A 19997-nucleotide genomic window follows, 5' to 3' on the forward strand; every position below is an offset into this window, starting at 1 on the left:
ATTTGAGGTTTTTTCTTCGCGACTTAACCGATAACCCTATAGAAAATTGAATAATTTATTTATACCATTTTGTATATAAAGTCTTTGATTTATAGTTTGATTTCTGGTTATCTCAAACACTTGATTATTCTACAATATATTATTTTTTAGCAAAATGTAACTTGTGAACTTATGTGCGTCATTTGATTTGTGACCTTATTTCCAAGTGATTTTCAATGTCTTTTTTATATCAAATTTAACGATTAAATCGATAACCAAATCATAAAAGATAAAAAATCGCTTATATAAACATACCAATAATTAATAAATCAAATAGATAAACTTTACTATCAAACTGAACCGATACACAGCCGTGCTCTTGCCCTACCCCGTTTTATTGAAACCATAATAATATTGGGGGCCTTTGGCACGGCTTCACTGTCGAAGAAAATGACCAAACTGACAAAGACGCGAAAAACCCCAAAGAGGAAAAAAACCGACGGCCGTTGTTCTCCTTTTCCATGTCCACCATCCAAATCGTCGAGAAAGGCAAATGTCACCGCTGGTTCCTCCAATGACTCTGAGCCATTCCCCGATTATTCTCAACCCACGCCGGAGGAATGCCGAGCCGTACGGGATGATCTTTTGGCTCTCCATGGTTTCCCCAAAGAATTCATTAAGTACCGCAAGCAAAGATCACTCGATCACATTGAATACGAAGAAGATGATATTAGTGGTGCTGAGCCTTGTAAAGAGAGTGTACTGGACGGTCTGATAAACACAATTTTGTCCCAGAACACCACCGAAGCTAACTCTCAGAAGGCTTTTGCTTCCCTCATATCCTCTTTCCCAACCTGGGAATGTGTATGTTTTTTTTGTAAATTAATTATATTTCTTCATATGTGCTTGCTTTAGTATGGCTAAAATTAACTCAAAAAGCTATTTTGTTAAGTTTATTGTATTATAGTAACTGCTTTTCGTCTATTTTAGGGTTTTAGCGTTTATTATAGACTGTTATTTCGGCTGATGGCGTTTATCTGTCAAGTGTTACCTTTCAAGTAGTGACTGATTCATTATATGTGGTGTTTTCTTGCAAGTGATGAACAAGACTGATATTGATATTTGCTTGTGATCAAAGTTCAATGGCTTTTTTTGGGCAGGATTTTGGTCGCAAACCTTGTTTAAAACCAAGAATGTCTATGGATTTTCACAATTTACTCTGTAATCGATTTGTTGTTGACTGATGATATGGATAGACTCGACCAACTTATTCATGTAATTTTATCTTCAAATGCTTAGGTTCTAGCTGCTGATGCAAAACTTGTTGAAGATACCATAAGATGTGGAGGTTTAGCACCCACCAAAACTTCTTGTATCAAGGGAATATTAAGTTCATTGTTACAGAAAAAAGGAAACCTGTGCTTGGAGTATTTGAGAGAGCTATCTATAGAGGAAATCAAAAGGGAGCTCTCTTGTTTCAGAGGAATTGGTCCCAAAACGGTAAATTGTTTTCAGACCGTGTTTAAGTCTAACATGCGTTGAGTTTGGAATTTGGATATTGATAATTGATATGCGTGCTTGTCACATATCAATAAGTGTTAGTAATTTTTTTGATATACTTGTCTGTAAGAGATATTGCGAGTTTCTATTGCATATTGATTGAACAACAAAGCCTGGATTCAAATTAAAAATACCATATTCAGATTTGTTCTATTCATGTTGATAACCAGTCAGAAGTATCTCAGTAAACAGAAAAGGAGGATATCATGCCTCTTTGTTATTAGCTCTCATCTGTAAAAAATTACTATGACATTCTGTTGTATTACAAGGAAATATTATATTTAGTCGGACACTATTTGACATACCCTATTTGTGCTCTGTTCTTTTCATGGTAAAGAAGAAGAGCATGAGGGAGGAAGATAAGAAGAGAACCTGAAGCAGCTGAGAGCAATAGCAAAACTTAGTGTTTATTTAGTTTCCAATTCTAGTGCACATGCGCCTATTCATGGAAGATATGTTCTTCCCTTAAATTGAGGACATGGGTGCTATTGCCTTACTTTTATTTTTAAAATTATGTGTGTGCGGAAAGACATAGGAAATAGCAGATCACAAAATGCTTAAGACGCGTGATAAAGGTTTACCCAACATTTCCTGAGAAAGTCCAGACTCCCATACCTGAATTTTAAAATGTAGATTGTACTTGCCTGAGATGGGGAAGAAATTAACCTATTATCTGAAAGATGTCATTAAAAGGAATAAGGCTTATGGTGGTGCTTGCAGATTGAAAGATCTTATCACCAACAACCTTTATAATTGGCATTTTACTAGCTTCTATGATTCTAATAATATGCAATGGATGCAGGTGGCATGTGTCTTGATGTTCCAACTTCAGCGAGATGATTTTCCGGTGGATACACACGTGAGTTTCACTTTAAAGGGCATAGTGCCTGTTCAAAGTACTTGGCTAACATCTTTCTCAAAAAGAAGTACTTGGCTAACATGCAACACTTATTACAGATTTTTCAGATTGCAAAGACTCTTCATTGGGTACCTGCTGCAGCTGATGTGAAAAAGACATATATTCATCTGAATCGACGAATTCCAGATGAACTAAAGTTTGACCTAAATTGTCTCATATATACCCATGGTAAGGTCTGTAGAGAATGCTCTGGAAAAGGTTCTAACAAACCCAAAAAGGAACAATGTGACAAACTTTGCCCATTACTGGGCCAAAGTTCTAATGCAATATGAAATCAAATTATGAACTCTGTATCTTTTCATGTACATGAGGTCTTTGCTTTCTTTTTGTTCTCTTTCATGATCCATGAACTCTACGTATCTATTTGTGTACATGAAGTTTTTGCATTTTTTTTGTTCTCTTTCATGATCCCTTCACTTTTGGTGCTGCATTTGGGTCTTGTACACAAAGATGAAACAAAAATGTGGTGGATTGAGAACAAAATTAATTACTTCATGTCTTTGGATCACTTCTTAGAGAAAACCGGCTACATCTTATCTATTTTCACTAGTCATTTGTAACGCATCTATGCATAGTGTAGGCTTAATTATTTCCTTTTGGTTGTGCTTTTGTTGTGTTTTTCACCCCCTTATTGAGGAATAATCTTTTTGTTAATTGAGTTAGAAGAATGAAAATGGGGTTTGAGATGATTGGAGATAAGCACCAAATGACAATGTGGTATTACAACACATTCCATTATGCTTCTGAATTGGCAAAAAAGCTTTAAAAATGTGGTCCAATGAGCCAACTTGGGTAGATGGAAACAAAGAACCTTAGCTGGTTAATGCCAGTACATGCCAATGATTTGTTTTAGCTTAAAGTTATCTTCCTAGGTGCTGGATACAAACTTATTATGCCGAAACTAGATCTGCTCAGATCTAATTGGTGGACCTTTAATTAAAAGATTTGCTCGTCTCATTATCCACTTCTAATTTTATTTTATTTTTCTTGTAATCAACAAATAACATTTGCTTTTGACAAGGATTAATAACCATATTTTACAGTAGAAATTTGAATTTATTCTAATCTTAAGTTAGGATGGGAGTTCAGATGAAAACTGTTACAGCTGCTTAGCAGCTGTGGTGCTGGTTTCTTTTTCAAGGATGTGGTCCACACTAGTATGAGCCTATAAGTAACGACGATTAACAAGTTTGCTACGTTCTGGTGCAAGTTTTTGTGCTGTTAAGGTAACTTAAAGAGGTGATATTTCTGAGTGAAGAAACAGATTTTCTTCGCGAGCTTAACTGATGTCTTGGGGAAAAAACAGAAAGAAGGAACTAATGAGATGTACTCGAAATTAAAGATAAAGTGGAAAAAGTCCCAATTTAGTAATGCACTAGGCTCCCTGTTCTGGCTTTATGTGAACCTTTTTATTAAATAATGATATAGTTGGATATGATGTTGGCTATGCATGACTGTGCCATTTTCTTTTGGTGGTGCTACTATAATAATTTTGCATCTCCTATAAAATGTAGCATTTCAAACCATTTGGCATGCCAGGATGGATGAGGCACTGTACCAAAAATCTACCTACTTAAATCTCCTTTCAACTGGACTAAATGGAACAGATAATGTCTGTTGCAAAACTACTACTTCAGATAAAAAGCTTAGAATTTTTGGCTTTGAGGTAAGTCCTTGTTCAAATGATATCATTTGTTCAAAATCTGAAAGTGATGAGAGTATTAGCTCCTCTGAAACATTTGCAGATGGAAGACTAGTGGAAAAAACATCCATCTCTATGAGTTCCTCTAGCATAGTCCTTCCGAACCCAAATGAAAACCTCAGAAACTTGAGCTCCTCAGTTGTCAGTAAGTTTAAATACGAGTGCCACTTCTGTTTAAAGAAGTTTGCAAACTCACGGGCACTGGGAGGTCATCAGAATGCCCATCGAAAAGAGAGGCTGAAGAAGAAAAGAATGGATCTTGAAGCAAAGAGAGCTAGCTCCATGCTCCATTTTTTCTCTTTAATCAGAAACGCTGGAGTTATCTACCCTTACTATTCTCTAAGTCATCAAAACCTCTTTGTTTCTGGAAGTTCAACCATCAATTTCAGCTCCGTATATCACTGTCAGAATGGTACACATCCCCTATATGTTGCTGTTGATGCTCATCCCCAAGGTGAACTACAATTGCAGAATAACTGTTCTACCTTGTTGCAGGGTGGTGAGTCCAGAAAAAGAGACCTGTTGTCATGAGCAGTAGTTCTTTTGCTGGAAATTGTCTTGTCATCTAAACATAGGTGCTAGTATCCCTGGAAACGAATTGAGTATTTATTTCACTTATCAGACAAGGATATATCATTTATTTCGACTAATACTGCTTATTTGAATATCTCCAGTTTTGGATCTAATATGTTCTTAATTATTTTAGAGCATGTTTGGATGAACTTATTAGTCAAGTCATAAATTAGGATTTCTAAGTATGACTTGTTTTTGTTATTTTGGCTTGAAACATGTATTTTGAATGTGTTTTTAAGTACTTGTTTTGGCTCAAAAACAAGTCAATCCAGACACGCTCATGGTTGAGACCACACCTTCAAAGTTACACTTCCAGAAAATCCTCTGTTATAGAGTCTATTTGGATGAGCTTATAGTTAAAAGTTAAGCACTTAAAATGAGTTAATCCAGGCTCACAATAGCTTACGACTATCGAGCTTTCCTTTTGCTTTTTTTTTTTAATAAAAAATATTATTTAATTTTTACGAGCAGTGCACGATAGCTGACATAATACTTAGGTTGTAAGTTTTTACGATGCTTAAGTATGTATGTGAATTAGTTTAGTTTTTGTTGTGTTTATGTTAAATTGATAAAGGCGTATTTTTTACATTAATCATGTTTTGAAAAAACTAAGAATGTATCAGAAATAATTTCTACCTCGAAAAAATAGAAATAAAATCGAGTACATCGTACATTTGACCTCACAAATTTTGTGTGATAATATTTGATATGTTTTTTACTTTATATGGTTAATTAATAAGTTTGTTCTATATGTGTCTTAGTAGTTAAGAAGTCTGAATTAAAAGCACCTTGATTAGTAGAAGCAGCTCGTCTCATATATCAATTATACTCACCTTATTCATAGTCAAGCTAGTCGTGAAACATTACTGATGCTTCTGACTAGTCATTTTAGAGTAATATATTACTAATCATGAATCGATAGTTATAAGGCATGATGCGTAAGTTTTAAGAAATTTTATTAAATATTTTACAGGTAGTAAGTAATATATGCACGTGAAAATATACTATGAAGTCCAAAAATTAGAATTATCAAAGTATATCATAACAAGACATAATCAAAGAGTTTAAAACAATGTTCCATGATGCATAATTCAAACAATTCAAGATAAAATAATTACATTTTTTAAACTACACAAGACAAATATAACTACAAATAAATGCACGAAACAAGTAATTAGAGATTTAATCGCATGAACATTCTATCTATAATGACATAATAGTCATAACACCTTCCATTTGGGCGAACCCCAAATAATTCATCCTCTTTAAAGATAATTATATTATATTATTTATTATTTTAAAAGTTTAAAATAAAAATCAATTATTATATTTCTATTATAATATTTATTAATAATTATTCATAAAGACTATATATTCTTTATTATGGAATAATTTTATATTTATCAATAATTATTCATCAAGTGAATTCTTAGGCTTTTTTTTTAATTATTTAAATAATTAAATTATCAAAGTTTAAAATAAATATTTAAATTTTTTTCTATATTTAACGTTTCTTTTAATATTATTTATGTTTTCTAGAAAATGAATTAAATTAATTATAGAATTATTTCGATGAAATGTTTTGAATTATGTCTTTTTTTAGACAAAGGGAGTAATATTTTTAAAAAGGTATAAAAACGAATAAGGACAAATGATTAGACTATTTAGCAAAGAGTTTGACCGTTTGTATAAATAATTTGGATTCGACAAGAAAGGAAACAAAATGAATTAGTGATATGTGGGCTTATGATTGGTTCATCCAGCGAATAAATGCTGACGTGGACATTCAACACAGCTCAGATTTGATCCCTAATCCCAACCTTCATAAAACTTCAATTCCCCTTTTCTTCTTCTTCTCCAATTTTCCCTCCATTATTTTTCTCTCATATCTCAAAAAAAAAAAAACATAAAAAATGTTTCAATCAACTGTTGTGAAATGGATTCTGCTATATCTTGTTATCTCTCCCACCATTTTTATCATCTGTTTATCAGACCTCCACTCCAACAATCTCTTGGCAGCTAAAAGGAAGCGAATGAGCGAAAGAGTTCGCAAGATGTAAGCTATCATTCTTTTTGATTTTACAAAATGCTATGCAAAAACTTGAAAAATGCTGTTCATGAACTTTGATTTCCTTGAAATTGATCCTTTTGATTAAATTCTGATAATTTAATCGCCGAGTTGATATCTTGTGATCGTTTGTGTATTCCATTGTCATTGATGAGTATATATAAGAGGGTAAAGTTACTAGGAGTGTTGTTTATGTTTTGTGTTTTGGTGGATTATGAAGTAGAGGTGATAACATTTGGAAATTACTTGAATGAGATTAGTGAGATGGTTTAAGGGAATATGTTTTTTTTTTTGTTGTGACAGGTTTTATCATGCTTATGATAACTACATGATGTATGCTTTTCCGGTAAGAATTAGCTTCTACTATTGAATAAAGGTCCGGAGAATACCAACTCAATGTGTTCACTTTTTTATGTCTAATCTCTGTTGCAGCATGATGAGCTAAAACCTCTGACCAAAACCTTTACAGATTCTTTAAGTGAACTTGGAAATTTGAAGGTAACTATGTCTTAATTTAGAAGAATCATCATTGAAGAAAACAGGTCTTATTATCTTTGTATAACGGTTGCCATATTTTAGCTCGAACATCTGCCACAGCAGTACAATGGATCAGCTCTTACTCTAATTGAATCATTGTCCAGGTTGGTTACATTGGTTGTTCTTCTTGCAACTCAGAACCAATTTAATACGAATGTTTATTTTGCACTACTTATCTTTTTACCTTATTTTTCCAGCCTTGTAATATTGGGTAACTACACTGAGTTTGAGAAGGCTATTATTTGGCTATCTGAAAATCTATCATTTGATGTGGATGCAAGGGTAAATCTATTTGAGGTAATATATACGTTGTTACGTTTACATTTCTGTGTGTGATCTAATTGGGTGATTGTGCTTGCCTATGTGCATCGTCAAATTGTTCTCTCAATAAATGCTTTCAATGACCACATTTTAGTAGGATTTCTCAGCGCTCAATCAAGGGAAATCTTACTTTGGGTCACATTTTATTCAAATTCACTATATAATTTTTCTTTTTTCCTGATCACCAATTGTAGTGCAACATAAGAGTTCTTGGAGGACTTGTTTCTGCTCATATTCTTGCCACTGATTCTACAAACAGGTTGGTTCAACTAATTTATAAGAATCAACTCCTTGACTTGGCTGAGGATTTGGGACGACGCTTTCTGCCTGCTTTCAAAACCCCAACCGGATTACCTTATGCTTGGATCAACTTAAAGGTATAATATATCGTATAATATATCATTTGCTGCTTTTGTAAGTGATTTTGGTCACAATGTATGCAAGAGAATCTCCTCCCTGAGAGGTAATCCTAGACAACAGAAATAGAAAGCCAGGAAATGTTTGATGGAACTACATTCAGTTGAAGAGATCCTTCTTTGGGTTCATAAATTAGTTTATGCTTTTAATGGAATTGAAAGTCAAGGAATGATATTGTAGATTGCTATTTTAGCAAGATATTCAATATCATGATGGCTGTCTTGTCAGGAAGGAAATAATAGTACGAAAATGTACCCCTCAATTATAATGTTTGGCATCTTAACTAACTACAATGAGCATAATGAAGGCATACTATTATTGGAAAACGAAAAATGCAACGTTTGGTCAGAAAAAGAAAACCAACCTTTTGTGTAAATTTACTGTTGCTAATAGGTCAGCCACTGGAGTTTGGACAAGTTCTTCATCAAGTCACTTAATTTTGTTATTTCTTAATTGAGTTCATTAACTTCTTGATGTGTTAATTTATCCTGCAACTCATAGTTCTTTATTATTCTGGCGTCCTAATTAACTACAGTTTAGTTCCTGCCAGATGTCAGTTGTGTGTGATGCTATGAAGTTACAATTTTCATGATAAAAACTCCCATTTTAGAATTTGTGTTCCAACTTTAGATCAACTCATCCAATTTAGATGTGCTATGAATTAACCTGATATCCGAATTTTTGCGGGGCTGAGAACCAGTTAATAAACTGTTGGAGTTTTTAGATTCAACATGAAATAATCCATTAGCTTGGCGGGACGATTTATGTTATTCACTTGAGTTGGTCTTGCCTGCATAATCCCTTCAATATTTGAAATAAGAAATTAATATATTGCTACACTCTGACAGAAATATGAGGATAAAATTCTATTGATTTGTGGGAAAATTTTTCTTGCACCTTATTTGTTTTAGAATAGTTTTAGTAAAGATTTTCAAAACTCACATGCCACTGCTCGGTTCATGAATTGCTCTCCTGGTATGCCGCATCAGTTTTTGCATACCAAGTAGAACCCTTTTTTGGTAGTATCATATGTTGCATTGACATATTTGGAAGAGGATTTTATGTCTCATTAAATGCAAAATGTGACAGCATGGTGTAATTGTGGACGAGACAACAGAAACAAGCACATCTGGATGCGGTAAATTACTTCTTCTTTCCTAACTTACCTTTTTATCTATTTCCTTGAATTTTGATACTTCCATCAAATAGATTCCACTAGCCTTCAATGAAGTCTTATAAAATATTATCTGGATCATTTTCTCATGTAATCAGGTTCTTTAATCCTTGAAATGGGTGCACTATCACGTTTAACTGGTGATACAAGATTTGAGACGGCAGCTTTGCGTGCTCTACGTAAGTTATGGAGCATGCGGAGTTCTCTAAATCTTCTAGGAACTACGCTAGATGTAGCAACTGGAGACTGGATTGAATATTCTTCTGGCATTGGAGCTGGTATGTTTCTATTGTTTGAGAACATTTAGGAACTCCACAACAATTTTCTCGATTTAGTCACGTATACTTTGTCTAAATGTCTTCTGATTCCATGGTTCTCATTTGCCTAGATGAATAATGTCTCTACCCTTCCTTGATTATTTGTTTCTCTTCACAACATGCAGTCTCTTGATATTTTTTAATTTTTTATTTGCTGTTTACAGGTGTGGATTCTTTCTATGAATATCTAATGAAAGCCTACGTTCTTTTTGGAAGAGATGAAATTTGGAAGATGTTTCAATCTGCTTACATTGGTGTGCAGAAATATTTTAGACACGGCCCATGGTACTATAATCACACCTTATTTTGTATGTGTACCCATCATATTTAGCAGTTAAACTGATTCTTGGTGTCTTGGCCTCGGTAATCCCATTTCTGGTTGTGGCAAACTGGCAATTGCCTAGAACCGGAATGTAAAGTGCTGGAACCATATCTTTTGATCTCGTCCTTTTATTTTTCATCTGTCTCCTCACTCTAATTCTTCTATTCTAGTCTGTGCTTCACCAAATTTACTGTCAAGAATTATGTATGATGCATTAGTTTGTCCTAGTTTTTAGCAATCAGAACAAGATCAGAACATCTTATTTGATGTAGGTATCATGAAGCTGACATGAGAACAGGAACAGCAACATACTGGCAGCTGACTAGTCTTCAAGCATTCTGGCCTGGTCTGCAGGTAAGAAGGAAATCTGTAGTTTATAAGTTCTTCCTGAAACTGATATAATTTTTACTCTAGAATGAGGACATTTTGTCCTCTTCTGTATATCCTTTTTCTTTTACATGCTACTGTTGCCTACGTATCTAAAAGAATAACCCTAAGGGAAACTGTAAAGTGGCAACCAACTTGATTCTTTTGGTTTCAGGTTCTTGTTGGTGATATCGAGGCAGCTAACTCATCGCATCGTGAGTTTTTCAAGGTGTGGAAGAAATATGGAGTTCTTCCAGAGAGGTAAATATGTTTTCCTCCATTCTTTCCTTTGTTCTCCAAGTCTTATTTCTTACTGCCGCCTCTGCTTCCATGCAATAAGCTAGCTTTAGTATAATTGGTTTTTACCTGTGATGGTGTTTTTCACTTTTTCTTATAGGACCCTTTTCAATAATTTAGGTATCTGCTGGATCATCAGGTGTTGCATCCTACTGAAAAATACTATCCTTTACGTCCTGAATTGGCAGAGTCCACATTTTACCTATATCAAGCAACCAAAGGTGTGCGACTCTTCTTTTTAGATTTTTCCTGGTCATAATTCTGGCACCTTCAAAATAGCTATTGTTTAGCTTTTAAATTTTTTGAAAACCATCCTTTTCTTGTACCTTGAATAATATTGTAGTATTCTCGTTAACAGATCCATGGTATATGGAAGTGGGTGAATCAATAATGAATTCTCTGAATGCACATACAAGAGTTAAAGGTGGCTTTGCCAGCATTCGGGATGTGACTACAATGCAATTAGAAGACCATCAGCATAGTTTCTTCCTTGCAGAAACGTAAGACCGTTGCTTCTTCATCTTAAGGAAGCTGACTGCTGTTTGATAAAGTCTCCCTCCTAATATGACTGATCATCCATGCACTTATAGCAATATAATTTTTCGTATGATTTCTACAGGTGCAAATATTTGTATCTACTTTTTGATGACTCATTTCTACGTAATCAAAATTACATATTTACAACTGAGGGTCATCCCCTGCCGGTGAGAATCAATTGGCATGAGAAGCTTCCCAGGGTGTATAATCTAAGTGACGGAAGTTCTATCAAGGTACATTTCCCTTTCCGTTAACAATTGTGATTAGTTTTTGTTCACTAGTTCTAAGTGAAGTTGTTTCTTCTTTCAAGGCCTTATGCCTTTTCCTTTCGATGCGCTTTTTCTTCATTCCCGACGACAAGTAAGTCCATCCTGAGTTATCCATAAAGAGAACTAGTTTTATCTGCTGTATCAGATCAAATACTTGCACATATTAGTGCTGCCCCTTCAGTGTTCATACTCTGTCTGTACCTGTATCTTTGTGATTTTTCTTTTTCAGTTTCTTAAGTATTACCTAGAGATGGAAAAAGAGTAAAGACTCGATAAACCATCCTATGCCAATCATTTTAAAATGAAATTCGATGGTTAAGATTTTGTAAGTTTGGCATTTTCTTAAATGAAGACCATTAAAAGCTTCCCTTTTTTCCTTTTACATTAGACAATACTTTCTAAACATTATTAGGCTGTATCATCTTAGATATGAGTTCAAGGGATGACGAATTATTCAATTTGTGCAGACTGGTAAGCAGAGAAAACGAAGCAGTGCCATGTCGCTTCAAATTTGTCCGGCTTCTATGATTCACCATGAACCGAATGCAAGGCGACTTGAAAGTGCTTGCCACATCCCTGATACTGGTGCTGATCATAGATGTTTCAGTGATGATGATTGTGGTGTTGATGCCAACACCTGTAGGCGGAGATCATGCAGTCTGGCGGGATATTGTGGCCTCTGGTCGTTGATATAGAAAGATGTATATCCTCAAATTCATTTGCAACAGATCAGATATACAGGTTTTAGGTAAACGGTACATTTTTGTATACTATATCTTAGAGTTAAAAGGTATTTTAAGAGCATTCTCATGAGATATAGGTCAAGATGGAAATGTAAAATACACATGAAAAGCTTTTGTTATATGCTTACGAGCATACCATAGTGAAATTAATCAAGCACTTTGCTGGTGATTTCTTTCTCATCTCCCCTAGCGTTTGTTCTATTAGCAATACTTTGATAAGATAACTTTCATATTGCTCACTTGGATAAATAGATACAACGCATTCATGTTTATTTATACCAAAAATACCTACAAGGTGCTTTTTATCTTATAAGCATTACATTAATTATGTATCAACGTAAATGGACTAATTAAATTCATGTTTTTATAATCAATTCTATCGGGAAAAACACTCATAATTTTATTGACTGACCCGAGATTTATTAAATATCGAATCAACGGATAAGATTGTGTCACGTGTTCCTATTTAGTCTTCGAAAAGGACATATATATTTTTTGGTTTTAGGACGTCAGGAGCATCAATGTCGCTAAAGTATGATGAAGTGTATTTGCATATCATTTATTATAGTTTAAAATATATTTTTCCTTTTTCCCTTCTTTAAAGAGTAAATTTCGAAAAATACCTTTTTGACATTGAACAAATCTATATATTCGTATTATCATATTCTACCAGTTTGATAAAAGGCATAACAAATATTGTTGTATGTCATAATGTATAATCTAAAACAAAAAGAAAAGCACAAACTCAAATTTGTTTCTTATTAAAAGGATAGAGGACATATAGCTCGTAAAAAAAAAAAAAGGAGCATAATTCCAGATTCTAAACATGTGTACAAACATATTTGAATCCACCAAATTTTCATTAAACAAACTATAAAGATAAAACTAAGGAAAGAGAGTCAAAAATATTTTTAACAACGTAAAAAGAATAAAAATATTTTCTATTTATAATTTGATTCAAAAATATTGTTATAAATAATATCTTATTTAAAAAATACTGTTAAATAATATGAAACTAACAAAATACTATCAGTTTTTATTAAGAAATGCCGTAAAAAAACTAGAGCGGTAAGCAGTGGGCCGTATGTGCACGATAGAGTGTCGTAACAGGTAAATACAGCTGGACTCCAATGAACTGTATGATAGGATAGTGAAATGACAATTCTCTACCTAACCTCATCCTATCTGACATTTGTTTTTTTTCTCTCTCTTTTGAGGTTAAAAAGAGTATCTACACGATAAAGAGTTGTGATAAAATGATAAGTATTTCTTCGTTTTTAATTAAAATATCTCAAATTTGAATTCTTTTAGATACAAAGTCCAATTCTAATATATAATTTTGAATTTAATTAATTTATAATATGGATATAGAATACTAGACGGAAAATTAAAAAAAAAACAGAATAGCTACATTTAGACCCTCATTTTAAAAACAAAGAACCACCTTTAGTCCCTATTTATTGGGCTCCATTGTCGTTTTCATTGATCTCTCTGTTGTCCTTACGTGATATCAAGACTAGTAAAGGCCCAATTGTACGGCCCATAATAGGACGAAGTGACCGCATATTTTTGGATCCAAAGATGATGACTCTCACTGCAACTTGCTTGCTGCCTCTAATTTTTTAAGTTTTTTATTAGTTTGTAAATATATTATTTTTATATTGTCATTGTTTTAGTGTAAATATTAAATTTGAATGAAGTTAAACTGAATTTCGACAGACATGTAATTAGAAAAAAAAAGCTTTTGCCTTGCATGGGATACTAATCTTTCTCTATTCAAAAGAGTTTAACTTATATTCATTATCATTATAGTAGTATAGGATAATGTTTTTATTATAATCATGTGATGTTTGAATGTTAAAGTAGATAATTTGTTTCACTTTTAAAGATTATATGTTTTATATTTTAAGAAAGCAATAGATAATATGGCAATGTAAAGATGTTCTTATACTGATTGTGAAATTTAATTAAATTTTATATTCAAATTTTGATTGATCAATGTAACGCTCATCTCGGAAATTTCATATTTACGTTTTCTTTTATCACAAGGAAAATGAAAATGAAATGACATTAGAAAAATTTCCGTTATTACTTTTTCTTTTTTTTTGGGGAATTTGTATCGATATTCAAAAAACACATTGAAACTGACTCCGTTTTTACTTTTTCCTTTGATCACGAGAACACATGTTTTCTCATATAGTATGTATACAAAAACACTCTTATTGCAAATAGATAAAAGGAGAAGATAATTTTTTAAAAAATTCAATATATTAAGAGGATCATTGGTAATTAGAGCTATATGCATATATTAATTCAGCATTATTTATTAAGTTACCAAGAATTCAGCTATTTATACATTAATAATTTAATTTTTTATCTAATATAAAATAATATCTAAATCAAATAGTGCCTTTTTGGTATACATAGAAAAACATATATTATCAAACATTAGTATTAGCAATGCTTAACTACAGTTTGTGACTGAACGAACACATGTTTTCTCATATTTCTTACTAAATCGCAATTGTTATTTTTAGTACATGTTATTATTTTTTAAAAGTACTTAGCAAATTATGTTTTGCTTTCTACACCTACTACAAAGAATTGAGAAGGTACGTACTTAGAGGTGACACAAAAAGAGGAGCAAATATCACATGACTAGATAGCTAAATTTTATTTAATTAATGTGATAGAAATATTGTCGTCCCTAAAGCCGTCTCTAAGTAAGTGAGAAATTGAAATTAATTTTAGGCGGTTTTTTTTTTTTTGGGCAAACTTTTAGTTTTTTATTTATTCAAAGATCAGTACAAACTCAAGTTTTCAATTAAAGAATTTGAATTAATTTATTTTGCTTTACTAAATTAACTAATAAACATAAATCATTTACTTAATTTTTATAAGTTGGTAAAATATAAATTTTCAAAGTTAATACTCTCTCCGTCCGGTATTATATGTCATGATTTTTATTTTTAGAGTCAAATTATAAAAATTTTGATTAACATTTTAAGATGTATTTTTTCATCATATTAATATGCAAAAAATTGTAATTTATAGTACTTTTCATATAGTTTTAGAATATCTAATTTTTTTGTTTAAAATATCGAATTAATGTGATTCAATTTACCTTTGAAAATTAGTCAAATTGACTTTCGACAAGCGCAACATGACATACAACTCCAAAATGAGGAAGTAATTCACAAGGATTAAAAATATTTATTTATTAACTTTATGAAACAAAAAATATTATAAACCAACTATTTATAAAAAAAAATAACAAATATAAAATGAACGTAGATTTTCGTTCTAAGTTTAAGAGGTATGGAATTATAAGTAGCTCGAAATTCGAAAAGAGGTACAGAGGAAGAAACAGCTGTATATTAGTAATGCACACAGCTAGATCATCCTCAGAGTTTACTATTAACCAGGGTCCCCCGCCCATACATTTTTCAACTATAAAATTAAACATGGACCTCAAAATTTCATTAACTAGACTTAAGCTAAGTTTTAAGCAGGAGCTGCGGTTATAATACTCATGCCGATGGCGCTTCGTGTACTGCTTCTTTTAGTTTTATTTTTCCTTACTGTTAAGGCACAGGTAAATATTTCAGTCTTCGTCGATTTCAATCAAATGATTACTCAACTAATAGTATATATTTAAGTTAGATTTTTTATTTATTTATACTTTTACTTGTTCATATTTTGAATCTGATAATAAAAAAGTAGTTATTATTTCTATGTATGTGCGCAGGATTCTATTATTGATCTCAAGGAAGTTGAAGAAGACAGACAACAACATGTTGGTCTCAGCCAGGCACTTCGTGTTCGTCTCTGTTCATTTTTTTCTTTTAATGTATTAAAATAATATAATTTTTCCGTTGCTATTGAATTTAAATATGTCATAATATTTGTGCGACATAATTTTTTTCTAGAATGGACTGATAATGATATATTTGTCGAATGTACTTAGACTTTGTTATTTTTGATGATTTCAGTATGGTATTATAGGAGAACTGTTTACTCGTTACCTGAATTTATTTTTATTTTATTTTTAACCTTTTCAGGTTTTCACCAGAGGAGCCAATAGAAGGCTAGTTCAAGACATAGGTAAGTTATAGAATGCTTATTTGTTTTGTGTATTGTTTATATTCATGAGATATATCTTTCTCTTTTTTTTTTATGTTATTTTACTTTAATTTATGAATTTATCACTGGATTTTGAATTTATTTTTCAGTTAATTAAGCGCTATAAACACCATCTATTAAATGATAACACATTTTTCAAGTCAGTGGCCGTAATCAGTAATTATTATTTTAATTAAATAAACGCACCTCTGGTGGTTTGGTTGACCGTCACATTAATTGAATCTGCAACACAGAAATTTAATTTGCGGTTAAATTAAATCATATTAATTCGATATTTTTGATTAAAAAATTAAATATTTTAAAACTATATAAAAAATACTATAAATTTCAATCTTTTGCATATTAGTATGATGAAAAACTATAACTTAAAATGTTAGTCAAAATTTTTATAATTTAATTTTAAAAATAGAAAATATGACAAATAATTTCGAACCGAGAGAACATCCTATTCATATTACTAGCTCTTTTTATTTTGACAAGTATTTTAAATCATATTTTTCTTTTAGTAATTTGAACAAAGTAACATGGGATGGACGGAGGGATTGTGTGTTAAATTTGCTATTGAAGTGAAGAAATGTAGACAGAATAATTTATTTTATTTTAATTTATATATACAGTTTAATTTGGTAGAATGTCTAAGAAAAAGAAGTACTCTTTAACTATTTGTGTATTTATAATTCAATTTATTAATGATAAATTAGTAATTTCTAGTTAAAATTGTTTCATATGTTCAAAATTGACAATCATTTTAAGACGATTTGTACAAAAATAAAAAAAGTAAGTTATATAAATGATTATTAATTTTAATCAGTTCTATCTTTTATCATTAAATACTTCAAAAAACTGTTTATTTAATTGTATACAAATTTAAATATTAAAATATAATCAAAAGATTAAATTGATAAAGTGATCTCTAAATTTTTTTTCTCTCTTTTAGGATGTGTTTGCCAGATATTATCCGATAAATATATATATCAGTCGCTGAAAAAGAATAGCTATGACTCTAAAAGAGACTAGTCAAAGTCATTACTAGTGATCATGTCTTTTTATATACACACCATGCTTTTATATCAACTTAAAATACTCAAATTCTTTTTGAAGTGTGATCTTTTTTAGTTAAGGTTAGTTGTGGTACAATATAATGACATAACGTTTCAATCTTGATTCTTGACCATGTAGTTTTTCGTCGACCACTTTAATTTAGAGTGTTAGATATAAATATTCATATTTATTATTATCGTTGCAGTTTTAAAGGTTGCGAAATACTTGAACAATGGGGATATTGCTCTAGCTCCAGCACCAGCTCCACCTCCAAGTCCATTGGATTGTGGAGGATTGTGCAAATACAGATGCAGTTTACACTCGAGGCCCAATGTGTGTTTTAGGGCATGTGGAACATGTTGTGTTAGGTGCAAATGTGTGCCACCAGGGACCTTTGGGAACAGAGAGAAGTGTGGCAAATGTTACACTGAAATGACTACCCATGGCAACAAGACCAAGTGCCCTTAATTTATTACTAGTAATTATTTCACAAGTGTGTATGTGGACCTTAGCATATATATTTTAATCATATCTTTATGAGATATTACTAGCAAATCATGTCTGGCTACATTGCAGTATATATCTTGCTGCTTAGCCATGTGCAAGTTGCTGTGGTTTGAAAAATATTGTATGATTATGTTTTACCCATGTTTACGTTGATATGTTATCACTTGGTTGCTATTTGTTCCGGTGGCAGAGTCAGGAATTTAATAAAAGATGTTTAGAAATAACAATTTGTTATGTTAAGTGTGTCCAAAATATGTTATTTAATCAAGGGAAATTTACATAAATATACTATTATAAAAAAATATTTACCGTTTATAACAATAACATTTTTTTCACTTGACCACTTTTAATTCACTTATAATACAAGTTTAATACATATTACAAAGATAAATTTATTATTCAAATATAATGCAAGTTTTACTGATGGATAGATAAATTTATTATTCACATATAATACAGGTTTTAATCATGGATAATACATTTATCAAATATTTTAATACACTAATTATACAATGTGACAATTTTTTACCAAACAAACATAATATATTTCAAAAACAATTATAATTCAAATATCTTGCATACATAATTCACTTTTAATACTTATTATAGATTTATCACAATATTGCTATAAATGGTAATAAACAAAAAGTATCACTAAAATCAATAATTATTTTTAAAAATATATTTATTCATGTAATTTTTTCATTAATCAATGCGTATATATTCATTTATATATATGATATTTTTTCCGACGAAGGGTGTCCAATTGGACACTCCACTCTATATGTGGCTACGCCACTGATTTGTTCTACGTATTTTCCCGAATTGAAACTTAACACCTTGTGTTATTGGATCAACGTATAACATAAGTTTAAACGTATCCTTAACATCTATAATTATCTAATTTGGGAAAAACTCTCCGACGCTTTCTACAACAAATAAATTAAAATCTTAACTTAAATTAGTTATTATGTTCAAACTAATAGTAATATATATAAATTTGACTTGATTTAACATAATGCTAGAAAGAACTTTCAAATATGATGACACATCGCCTCTATTTCCTGTGAAGTAGTCACTCGTTTTATTTCATTATAATATAAAGTCCTAAGAGTTCCTTTAACACTATGGATCATTGTTATCCATTGTATTGTATTGTATTTGTTACTATACCTACAGTATTTGTTTTGATTGTTACTTAAAATGTATTGTATTTTATTGTTAAATTTCGTTGTTACGTAACAATGAAAATTCCTATTTTATAGAACAACCAATTTGGTGTGTTTCCATTGTTATTTAATTTTTTTTCCAATTAGATATTTACATAATATTTCAAAATATTATTTTACCCTTTATCTTAATTATTATAATCTAGTTAAACCTCCTGCCCTAGAATAATTAGGATATTTTAGTAAATTTATAAATTACAATGCAGTACGATACGATCAAACCAAACAATTAGATGTTATTAAACAACAACAAACAATATAGTCTAGTCAAACATTATATCTACTATACAATACAGTACAATAGAAAACAATACAATATAATATATTATCAAACAATGGATAACAATGATCCAAACAAAGTGTAAGAGTTCGTCACACGAGAGTGTAGATAATGTAGAGGAGCAGCAATAGTGTTCGTCAATACTGGCTACCAGTTAAATATTATCAAATAATTGATTATAACTTAAATAATACATACTTATATCAACAATTGGCTATGGGATGCAATTCTTACCATTTCTTCAAGGCTTCTGGCAGAGTAGTGCCTGTGCTAGACTTCTTCAGCCCAAAAGATTTAATGGCCCAAGTTCTGTTTGTAGCTGATTGGTACCCCTTTAAATTTTCCAAATCCAACCTTTTCATTGATGAAAAGAAATGCATCAAATTCCAAAAATATCAACAAAACTTTTGTTGAGTAAAACTATCAAGATTAACCTATACCACACTATTTCTCAAGTTAAATAATTAACTCTTGTGATTAGCAGTTAATATTTTAATTCATATCTACAATTTTTGTTTTAAAGTATTATATTCGTTCTAGACATCAATAAATGAGGAATTATTATAGTTCAATGACTTGTGGTGATATAGTTTTTACAAAATAGTCCACAAATGCAAGAGTTATATAGATTAAAAAGTGTATACATATACTATACATTTAATATACATAATAAGTAATCGGTAAATAAGTATGACC

The 19997-nt window shown here is 31.3% G+C and overlaps 3 protein-coding genes across 4 annotated transcripts; all 3 read left to right on the forward strand.

Moving 5' to 3' along the window:
• Nucleotides 1-338: 338 nt before the first annotated feature.
• Nucleotides 339-4916, forward strand: LOC107012202 (putative DNA glycosylase At3g47830). Of its 2 annotated transcripts, XM_027915896.1 has the most exons (6): nucleotides 340-843; nucleotides 1279-1479; nucleotides 2342-2398; nucleotides 2497-2626; nucleotides 3973-4572; nucleotides 4656-4916. In XM_027915896.1, exons 1-6 carry the CDS (start codon nucleotides 430-432, stop codon nucleotides 4661-4663), a joined length of 1410 nt encoding a protein of 469 aa, XP_027771697.1. In that variant the 5' UTR covers nucleotides 340-429; the 3' UTR covers nucleotides 4664-4916. The 2 variants fall into 2 exon arrangements, with proteins under 2 accessions (XP_015067463.1, XP_027771697.1); XM_015211977.2 differs by having other exon boundaries at nucleotides 339-843; nucleotides 3973-4916.
• A 1660-nt stretch (nucleotides 4917-6576) lies between these two features.
• LOC107012723 (alpha-mannosidase I MNS5) lies at nucleotides 6577-12281 on the forward strand. The gene is made up of 15 exons (XM_015212636.2): nucleotides 6577-6789; nucleotides 7105-7147; nucleotides 7234-7299; nucleotides 7381-7442; nucleotides 7536-7635; nucleotides 7854-8036; nucleotides 9166-9214; nucleotides 9349-9528; nucleotides 9732-9852; nucleotides 10162-10243; nucleotides 10431-10516; nucleotides 10673-10773; nucleotides 10911-11052; nucleotides 11172-11322; nucleotides 11826-12281. Exons 1-15 carry the CDS (start codon nucleotides 6647-6649, stop codon nucleotides 12051-12053), a joined length of 1737 nt encoding a protein of 578 aa, XP_015068122.1. The 5' UTR covers nucleotides 6577-6646; the 3' UTR covers nucleotides 12054-12281.
• A 3287-nt stretch (nucleotides 12282-15568) lies between these two features.
• Nucleotides 15569-18024, forward strand: LOC107012695 (gibberellin-regulated protein 10-like). The gene is made up of 4 exons (XM_015212604.2): nucleotides 15569-15696; nucleotides 15850-15921; nucleotides 16163-16205; nucleotides 17491-18024. The coding sequence occupies exons 1-4, from the start codon at nucleotides 15634-15636 to the stop codon at nucleotides 17751-17753; spliced, it is 441 nt and encodes a 146-aa protein (XP_015068090.1). The 5' UTR covers nucleotides 15569-15633; the 3' UTR covers nucleotides 17754-18024.
• The last annotated feature ends 1973 nt before the right edge of the window (nucleotides 18025-19997 follow it).

This window comes from Solanum pennellii, chromosome 3 (assembly GCF_001406875.1).
Source record: "Solanum pennellii chromosome 3, SPENNV200".
NCBI classification, from domain to species: domain Eukaryota; kingdom Viridiplantae; phylum Streptophyta; class Magnoliopsida; order Solanales; family Solanaceae; genus Solanum; species Solanum pennellii.